A 10,176-nucleotide genomic window follows, 5' to 3' on the forward strand; every position below is an offset into this window, starting at 1 on the left:
GAGCGAATAATTTGGTTTTTGATTGTTGTCAAAAGTGCGGGCAAAATCCAAGTTACAATGAAAGGATCAATAAAATATGTTGTTTAAAATTGTAAAATTTTACCAAAAATAAAAATTCAATCTAATTATTGACAAATCAGTAAAATATTTTCTAATATTAAATATTTTTATTCCCATAATTTTCAAATTTTCTGTTTTAAGATAACAGCAAAGATTTCTGTTTTTCTGAGAGCATGTGAGCGCCCCTATTCAAACTTCGAGCAGTTTATGCTCCAACCCCTCTTTCCAATCTAGTACCTCCTCCAAAACATATGTCAACACACACCCTTCAGTCAGGCCTGCAGCATAACCATTTCGCGCCCACTTTGCTGTTTACCATCATCAAGTGCATTGTGTTCGCTGTGCGTGTCGCTCGAAGCAAGTTTGGTTTGGTTAAACCAAGTTTAAGTTAAACTATTGTGCCCTAAAAATCCCTCGCAATGTCCGCCCTGGATGAAATCACCAACAGTGCCGCGGCCGCAACGGCCCAGCAAAAGGCCATCGAGAACGCGAACCGGCAAACCGCTCCGATGGCCCCCTTTCCGGAGTTTCTCAAGTAGGATTTTTTTGTCATTTTGAATTTAGTTGTTTTAATTAAAATTACTCTAGGTACGACGACAACGGCTGCTCGCTGGACCTCTACTGCAAAAGGAAACCCGACATGGAACCGAAAATGCTCAAATGGGCCTTCAAGCTGGCGGAACGGAACGTTGGTCCCCAGTACAAGGCGTGCAGTCTGGGTTGGCAACCGAAGGTCAAACAGTCCGACCTCAACAAGAACTGGGCCCGCTATCTGGTGGCAGTGGATCGTGCCACGAAGAAACCCGCCGCGTACACGATGTTCCGGTTCGATCTGGATTACGGCCGGAGTGTGGTCTACTGCTACGAGATGCAGGTCGAGGCGGAATTCCAGCGGAAGGGGCTGGGCGGGTTCATGATGAAGGCGCTGGAAAAGTTAGCGCAGCATTACCGACTGGAGCGGGTCGTGTTGACGGTGCTGAAGAACAACGAGGACGGCATGAAGTTCTACCGGAGGTTGGGCTACGACATCGACGAGAATTCCCCGGACAAGGCGGACAACGAGGCGTACGAAATTATGAGCAAGTTGATGCTGTAGGCTTTTAAGAACGTTTATTTTGTATATTTCGTTTCCACAATCTCAGACTGAATAACAAAAAAAAATATCTCACTCGCTTAACAACTAAATCTTCAATATTTGCCGAAAATCTCCTCCAAAAAGGTGGCCAGCTTGACGTCCCGTTCGCTCAGGCCGCCGCAATCGTGCGTGGCCAGCGTGACCTGCACCTTGTTGTACACGTTGAACCACTCCGGATGGTGGTCCATCTTGTCGGCCAGCAGCGCCACCCGGGTCATGAAGCCGAACGCTTCGTTGAAGTTCTTAAAGAGGTACTCCTTGTAGATGGCGTCGCGACCGGCGGCGGCCATGGTCCAGCCGGCATCCAGCAGGGGTTGGAGCAGTTCCTTGCGCTGGGCGTCGGTCAGTTTGGCAACCTGCGGGAGGGAATAAGTTATACAGTTTTCACCCAAACTCGCATCGACTTCTGTCAGCGTGTAGCTTGACCCAAATCTGCCAACCTAACGACAACAAAAGTGAAGGATAAAAAATCACGCGCTGTCAGATTTTCTCAGTCACCTCGTGGAGCGCGTAGAGTGCGGACGTGTTGCTTTTACTTTGAAAAATAGTTTCAGTTTAGTTTTAGTGAAAGTTGTGTCGTTTTCTTCTCTGAAATCGCCCCGTCGAAAAATAATCTTTACAGTCCAATTATTCTCTGCGTGACAATTTCACCGTCGACCATCTTCGAACGCAACAATGTGGTTTCAACATTAATTTTAAGAAAGGAAAAAAAAATGCATGTTTGAATCAACAAAACGTTTTGTTGATTGGAAATTTTATGTACAACGGTAAAAAACACGATCAAAAACCATTTCTACACGCAGAAAAATAAGGCATATATGAAGCATCAAAACGTTTTGTTGATTTGAAAATCAAGATTTTTGTTGAATCAACGCTAAACGTCAAAACAACAAAAAAAAAATTGTGGAATTGAGAAAATCAAGGTTTGTTTCAACGCAAAATCGGCGTTGATTATATTCAACAAAAATTTTGTTGAATCAAACCTCGTACAGGCTGATTCTACAAAATATTTTTCTGCGTGTTATCACTTTTTTTCATTTTAGTCACCTCGTGGAGCGCGTAGAGTGCACTTTTTTTTAACAAGACAACATTTTTTCGATAGATCAACTATGGTCCCCTTGGAAGGGGATCGAAGCAAACTGTGCGCGGGTTCGGACGTTCAAAATTTTTCTCGCTGTCATTTTGTGAAAAAAATCTAGAATTTGAAAAAAAAGTGTGGTGTAGTGGAATTTGAAGGCAAATTACGGGATGGTGCCATTGAAAATACGGTTTCCGCGATTCGTCGGGGCGATTGCTACCCCAGAAGGTGCCGGGAACTGCGAGCTCTCATCAATACCAGCGAGCTGTTGGATTTGGACCAAGGATCGATTTCTAAAGAAATTCATCAAGGCTTGCAGCAGCACATCAACACCCCAGCAGTATCCGTTCAGGCGAGATCTGTTTCTATGCTGGAAGCTGGAAGACTCGTGGCGAATCGGTCGGGATGGACCAACCCGTGAAGTTTTTCTTATTTGGTGAGATCTTTCCTATATAAATATCAAAATACTCTTTCACTTATACTAACATTCATTCAGATCAATAAAGACAAACCACGCCAATTTAACTATATACGCGGTAGGGTGTTCCCTTGGTCGTTCGCTGTGAGTTGTGGATTGCCTGCTTCTCTAATGAAGGTTCGACTAGGGGGGCATGCTTATTAATTTCTCGTCGCTCCATACCCTCAGTGACGTGATGGGAGCAAGGGCGTCTATGCGAAGTGTCCCTACACCCGCTACAAATTTCCGGCGCTTGGGGAGGGAAGCGGGAAACCATTTTGATCTATGCGCCGGTATTTGTAGCATTAAAATTCGTGCAAAAAAAACTTATGCACGTGGGTGTACAGATCATGGAGTAAAAGATGATCGAATTGTTCACCTAGCGCTCACATGTGTTCCAGGACCAAGTTGCCTGCGGGTATGGGGATCATACATACATACATACATACATCAACTATGGTCCCCTTGGAACGAACTGGCAAGTAGGAGCTTTTCTGTCAAGAAGACCCGCGAGGTTAATTTTTCAAATTGATTTAAAAATCCATTTTAAACTCTTTGTGGTCGTACAAGGGTCATTGTACTCAGAAAAATAAGCTTTATCGCTGTAAACAATATCAGCAATCTAAGCTTCATTTTAGGACCCAATTGAGGAAATCAAGGTTTGTTTTAACGGTTTCAACGCATTTTTTTGTTGATAATATCAACAAAGATTTTGTTGATTCAAACCTCGTATAGGTTGATTTTTGTTTAGGGAAACCAAAAAAAATGTAAAATCTTTACTTATACCCTATTGATTTTTTAGGATAAATAACTAACTTCCATTACAAAAGCCAACTCGGTCCTAACCAGGTCCCAGTACCGAAAAGGACCAAATAAAAATAATTTTATGAAAAAATAAAACTAACTTCCAATTTTCAGCCGGTTTGTATAGAGAACTGTCAAACGGAGGTACCAATCGAGCAAAAGACAAAGGATTTTGGTACTTCCGTTTGACAGTTCTTGTCCTTCGAGAGAAAAAGCAAGAATTTCTAAATTCCACCAAAAGGTGGCGTAAAGTTCACCTCAAAACAATCCGAGCTAACCCTGAAGAGTTTTTAGCGATTTAAGGAAGACGTTTTTTTAATGAAAAAAATATTTCTACAAATTTTAACGATCTTTAACTACCATTAAAACTTAACCGATTTAGCTCAAAATAGGCATAGTTACATATTTTTGCCTAAGGTTAATTTTATTGCCATTGATTTGCTAGGAATGCAAACATTGTGCTAAGCAAAACTAAGCGGAATTCCATTGTTATATTGAGATTTTATAAACATTGAAAATGAGAATTTAAAAATTCAAAAATATTCATTAAAACTCCAACAATGCAGTGACATGTAAATTGTTAAAAGTTTAAGTTGGTTGCACTATTTTTACTACTTTTTTTTAAGTTTTTTGACAAAAATATTGCTTTTTGATATTTTGTAACATTGTTGAAGCGAACGACATAAACTTTGAAAAATAAAATTCAGAATTTCAATTTGAAATAAAAAATCTATGTATGTATGTATGTATGTATGATCCCCATACCCGCAGGCAACTTGGTCCTGGAACACATGTGAGCGCTAGGTGAACAATTCGATCATCTTTTACTCCGTAATCTGTACACCCACGTGCATAAGTTTTTTTGCACGAATTTTGGTGCTACAAATACCGACGCATAGATCAAAATGGTTACCCTCTTCCCTCCCCAAGCGCCGGAAATTTGTAGCGGGTGTAGGGACACTTTGCATAGACGCCCTTGCTCCCATCACGTCACTGAGGGTATGGAGCGACGAGAAATTAATAAGCATGCCCCCTTAGCCGAACCTTCATTAGAGAAGCAGGCAATCCACAACTCACAGCGAACGACCAAGGGAACACCCTACCGCGTATATAGTTAAATTGGCGTGGTTTGTCTTTATTGATCTGAATGAATGCTAGTGTAAGTGAAAGAGTATTTTGATAATTATATTGGAAAGATCTCACCAAATAAGAAAAACTTCAGGGGTTGGTCCATTCCGAACGATTCGCCACGCGTCTTCCACCTTCCAGCATAGAAACAGATCTCGCCTGATCGGATACTGCTGGGGTGTTGATGTGCTGCTGCAAGCCTTGATGAATTTCGTTAGCAATCGGTCCTTGGTCCAAATCCAACAGCTCACTGGTATTGATGAGAGCTCGCAGTTCCCGGCACCTTCTGGGGTAGTAACCGACGAATCGCGGAAACCGTATTTTCAATGGCACTGTTGCTGGTATCCATAGTCATTCCGTAATTTTTCTTCGAATTCCACTACATCACACTTTTTTTCAAATTCCACATTTTTTTTTCGCAAAATGACCTTCAATTTGAAATAAAAAATCTAATTTAAATATTATTAAATGAAAATATGGAGTTTAAGATAATTTTAAATATTTTTCTAATATCCAAAGAGGCTGGTAAAAATACGAGACAAGTTAAATCACAATTCCAAAGTTCCCTGAAAAAAGAATTACAGCTATTTAATTCAAAAATTCATGCTTGATTAAAATTTGATTTAAAAATTGATTTTGGGCTTTGGCAAATATTTAGAACGAAGCTCGTCTAAAAACGAGTTGAAATGTGTCCTTCAAATACTAGGATTTGTACAATTTTGTAAGTTTCGACATTTTCTTGAGTTTGGATTTATCTTGTAAAAGAATTAAAATAATGAAATTAAAAGAAAGCGAAATAAATTGATAAGAAACCGTAATCGGAGAGTTATAAGGAGCCAAAAATAATCAAAATTATGTTTAAAACAACATAAAAACAATGGCTTCTAGTCAGGCTATTGTAAATTTTATTTAAAGATTTTGTATCTCCCCTTAAAAAATCCTCAAAAATCCGGAAAAAAAATTTTTTTGCTGAAATTTTAAATTTAATTGCACAAACTTGTACAATTGGTTGATAACTTTTTAGAATATGTTAATTTTTGCATTTTTAGTCAAAACGAGCACTCTTATATTCTTTACAAATTTAGATTTTTGGGATCACAGATCGGAAAAATGCATAAAACTTTATAAAAAAATACATAATTTCATTGATATTTTGCAATTTTCCGGTAGTTATATTAAATTATATTATTATTTATTGCTATTAAAATTCTTTTCAGAGGCCGCAAAAAGGCCATTCAAAGTATGGACAAAAAAATGAATAAGCTCTTAAAAAAAAAAATTAATAAATTAGCTGTAGAACCATGTGTAAAATTCTAACAAACAAAAACATGAATTTAAAGCCTTACCTAAATAAATAAAAAAAGCTTCATTAAAAATATATCATAAAACAAACCAGAAAATTGAACAATAGCATTTTAAGATTTCTGAAATAAAGAAAGCTAAATAAAAATAAAACAACAAAAGAAATATCTAAGATGCAATTATAAGAAAATATAGCTATTATAAACAAGCATTAAAGAGTTTAAATTAAAGCACATCAAAAAACTTTATAACCGAGAAGCATAAATCTCACATTTATAGAGCGCGATAATGCCGGAAGAATAATCAATCACGAAAACGAAAAACGTTCAAGGTTAACGAGCTCACGAAATAAAATCAACTTTCTAAAATGTAGATTACAAGCTCAAACCAACGAATCTAGCTACTTGAAATAAACTGCAAAATTTACAACTGAAAAATTAACTTTTAATGTAAGATCTTCAAATAATCGATATTCCCACAGCATCACAGCAATGGTGGCTCGAGCCACTTGTTGCACTTACCATTTTGCGTTTCTTGGGTGTTTTAATCGCTGAGCTGTTGCTGCTGGCACTCTCCGCCTGTTGACGTGTTCCGATCGAGACTGATCGCCTCTGCTGGAGTCGTTGATTGGTCTGTTGGGAAGAGAGCGTAGAGATAATGTGATTTCTGAACCCCTCAAGTCAAGTCGAGCTAGAGACGCTGCTTTACTTGGTTCAATGCTGCTGGTGTGAGTGTTGCAATGCCTTCAATTCGTTTCCAAGTGCTGCTGCTCCCCACTGCTTGCGAATGTTGTCCTCCCCCCAACAGCACTGCTGTCGGTCCATCGAGCCGGAATGAGTTTGAAGACCACAGGCGATTTGGCCCTGTGAGGTGGGGGCTTTTGGTGAAAAAGTTTGATATTGTTTGAAATTATGTGTTTTCCTTATTAATTTTACTCACCTTTTAGAAAGCAACATTGACGAAATATTCTTCAGAATCATTTTTATGAGTAATTGGAAAAAAATGTGAAAGAATTGCGAGATCAAGAAAGATTATTTTTCAAAACAATTAAAATTGTACCACAGTTTACTAGAAATGTCACCGCTTTGAGCTTACACGTTCACAGAGTTTGATTGCAGTTATATAAAAATGTGGCCAAAATTAACAAAATTAAAGAAGTAAAAATTGTCATAAAAAATCTTATTTTCAAGATTAGCTCACTAATCCACAAAGTTTTCTTTTGGATTTTTTCCGTGTTCATTTTGAGTAACATTTGTTTTGCGGAAAACATTTTCTTTCTTGTTTTCATCTCTTATTTTATGTTTTCTTGTTTAATTTTCAGCTTCTTAATTTTTATTTATCTTGTTTATATAATGTTTGTTTCTGATAGTATTTAGTTTATCTTACCTCCTCGTAATGTGGATTTAGCTCGTAGCTGGATTTTCTGGCATCTTCTCACGGTCATTGGAAACGGTCGTGGATAGACCTAGGGATTCCCAGTTGGAGTGAAAAAATTCAATTTGTAGAAAAATTATGGATTAAAATTTTGCTTTTTTATCACTTCTCCGACATCAGGAATAATTGTTTGAACATGCTCGCAATTTTTTTATTCGGTCTCAAAAATATTATTTTTCTTGCAAAAACTTTCATTTTTAATCACATAATCACCCCTAGTTCTGGCTTGATGCCGCCATCATGCGACCGCGTGCTCTTTTTGTCAACAAAGCTGCAGCTGCATGTTTTCACATTTTCTATAACGATACCATTAAATATCATAAAAATTATTTGAAAAAATGCGTAGGTTACTGCATTTTTTTTTGAAAAATATAGGAAATGCTTATGAAAATCACAGCCGAAGTAAAGCCCAGAAAATCGACACTTTTTTAAACATTGGCAAAGTCACATAAAACAATTCAAATCAGCCAACCCATTAATTACCATAAGTTTTAAGAGTTCTTCTTTCCAATACTTTTAACAGATCAAAAATTGGATGAGGCGGGGACCCAAACAATAATATTTTCTTATTTAGCCTATAATTTTCGTTTGGTCCTAAACACAATTTTCATATCATTACTTTAAAAAAATAGGGTTAATTTCAATTTAAATCAATAGAACGGAAAGTTACATAAAAACTTGAGCCTTGTAATTTTGTAATTTGTAATTTATTGGAAACGATAGCCTGTTAGTATAACACTTTGTATCAGGTTAAGGAAAGAGCCTTAAAAAGTTTATATATGTCACATATTTAAAGAACGGGAAAATGCACATCTATTTAGAGATTTTTCCGTCATTTTTCAGAGATAATGTTTGCATGTATGGAACATTTTAAATGCAAAGAAAATTTCGATGAACAGGATCGCTTGAAAAACTAAATTTAATTTTTTTATAGCAAAACTTTTAGGCAATCGACGATAATGGACGATAACTCATTTTCATAATCTTTCTAAAATTTACTGAAATTGAATTGCTTTCAGAATTTTTTGAAGTTTTGAAGATTTTTTTTATTTATTTGAATTTTCACTTTATTTGTTGTATTTGTATTTGTTGAAAATACTAGAATTTTCACAATTCGCTATAAGGCAAAGTTTTGTATGCATTTTCGCCTTATTTTTTGTAATATTCTAAAATATTCATAAAAAACCGTAATTGTTCGAATGTACTCAAATTATCATGATTTGCAATATGGGTATCAAACGAAGCAAAATTTTGAATGTATTTTCAGTTTATTTCAGTGTTTTGTAAAATATAAAAAAGTTAACAAATTACCGTATTTTTTGTAAATACTCTTTTTTTATTGAAGCAAAATTTTGCATGCTTTTTAACCTTTTTTAAGTTTTTTTTTGTTGAATACTTAAATTTTCACAAATCACCGTAATTTTAGAAAAAAAAGTATTTTAACGAAAATACTCAAATTTTTCATAATTTGCAATATAGGTATCAAACGAAGCGAAATTTGGTATGCAATTTCACTTTATAAATACTTAAATTTTCACAATATATTTTTCGAATGTACTCAAAATTTTCATAATTTGCAATAGGCTATCAAACGAAGCGATTGCGATTTTAATGTATTTTAAATTTATCCCAGTGTTATTGTAAAATACTAAAATTATCATAAATTTAAGCATTTTTTTCAAAATACAGTTTTTCAAATATGCAATATGGGCTGCATTTTCAATTCATTTTATATTAAAAAATAAAATAACTAAAATTTATTTTTTAAATACCCTATATTTTATTTAAATTTGAATATTTTTGTAGAAATGCATACAGAATTTCTTTTGCAAATCATGAAAATGTGAGCACTTTCGAAAAAAATACGGTGTTTTGTGAAAATTTGAGCATTTAACAAAAACTTAAAAATTATTTGCTTCGTTTGATACCTAATACACTAGTGATTGGTACTAGCAATAGTGGCCGACAGCTATTAATTCGACTTGGTTTTGTTTTGACAATTAAACCCTCTACTGCCAAAATTTAATTACTAATTACTTAACTTCTTTTGCTTTATGTTTTTCTTGTTTCATTTTTAGTATTTCAGTTTGAATTTATCTTGTTTAGTTTACGTTTGTTTTTGGTAGTATTTGGCCTATTCTACCACCTCCTATCATTACATTTTTCCTCTTTATTTTTTCATTTCAAATGGCACGATTATCATTAAAATTGTAAAAAAATGCGTAGAGGCATAGTCTGGGACACTAACAAAATTACTGCATACTTCTTTTTACTTAAAATATAGAAAATGTTAGTAAAATACACAGCCAAAGTTGACCCTTAAAAAACTGTCATTTTAAAAATATTGGCAAAGTCACATAAAACAAGTCAATCTACGAACCCATAAATTTTCTAAAGTTCTAGAGTTCATCTTGTCCAATGCTTGTAAAAGATTAAAAATTGGTTGAAAAATGAATTTTCGGCGATTTTTTAAATCGAAGCCCATCTAAATGCGGGGTTGGGTTGTAGAGGGTTAACATAATTTGGTTGGATCGGGTCAATTTTAGAAATATATGAAAAATGGGTTATCGTTTGATAGAGTAACCGAAAAAAGGATATATTATCGATTTCGTCCTGACGAGAACTATTGTTATCGAACCTCGAAAATTTTCTCTTTAGCAACCTTGCTAGAAATGTATTTATTTGATTAAGAATAGGGGAGAGTGGGGAGACTTGATCCCCTTTTTTTGTATCGCACAAAACTCTGTCAATTTCTCACAAAACTATGATCTTTTTGCA

General features: G+C 35.4%; 2 protein-coding genes across 2 annotated transcripts; one reads left to right on the plus strand and one right to left on the minus strand.

The window, feature by feature from the left end:
- Positions 1 to 370: 370 nt before the first annotated feature.
- Positions 371 to 1,156, plus strand: LOC120416251 (N-alpha-acetyltransferase 40). Its single transcript, XM_039577954.2, has 2 exons — positions 371 to 595; positions 649 to 1,156. The coding sequence occupies exons 1-2, from the start codon at positions 480 to 482 to the stop codon at positions 1,154 to 1,156; spliced, it is 624 nt and encodes a 207-aa protein (XP_039433888.1). The 5' UTR covers positions 371 to 479.
- Positions 1,154 to 7,040, minus strand: LOC120416250 (pterin-4-alpha-carbinolamine dehydratase 2). The gene is made up of 4 exons (XM_039577952.2): positions 6,904 to 7,040; positions 6,673 to 6,841; positions 6,486 to 6,596; positions 1,154 to 1,551 (listed from the first exon to the last, which is right to left on the minus strand). The coding sequence occupies exons 1-4, from the start codon at positions 6,942 to 6,944 to the stop codon at positions 1,249 to 1,251; spliced, it is 624 nt and encodes a 207-aa protein (XP_039433886.1). The 5' UTR covers positions 6,945 to 7,040; the 3' UTR covers positions 1,154 to 1,248.
- Between the last annotated feature and the right edge of the window lie 3,136 nt (positions 7,041 to 10,176).

The sequence above is a fragment of the Culex pipiens genome, chromosome 1 (assembly GCF_016801865.2).
Source record: "Culex pipiens pallens isolate TS chromosome 1, TS_CPP_V2, whole genome shotgun sequence".
Taxonomy (NCBI): Eukaryota; Metazoa; Arthropoda; class Insecta; order Diptera; family Culicidae; genus Culex; species Culex pipiens.

Excerpts from the sequence above, each read along its gene's own strand:
- LOC120416251 (XM_039577954.2), top strand. The coding sequence starts at position 480 with ATGTCCGCCCTGGATGAAATCACCAACAGTGCCGCGGCCGCAACGGCC. Across the intron at positions 596-648 it reads CCCTTTCCGGAGTTTCTCAA|GTACGACGACAACGGCTGCT; the intron begins GTAGGATTTTTT and ends AAATTACTCTAG.
- LOC120416250 (XM_039577952.2), bottom strand. The coding sequence starts at position 6,944 with ATGATTCTGAAGAATATTTCGTCAATGTTGCTTTCTAAAAG. Across the intron at positions 6,842-6,903 it reads TCAATGTTGCTTTCTAAAAG|CCCCCACCTCACAGGGCCAA; the intron begins GTGAGTAAAATT and ends TTTCACCAAAAG. Across the intron at positions 6,597-6,672 it reads CACCAGCAGCATTGAACCAA|ACCAATCAACGACTCCAGCA; the intron begins GTAAAGCAGCGT and ends TCTTCCCAACAG.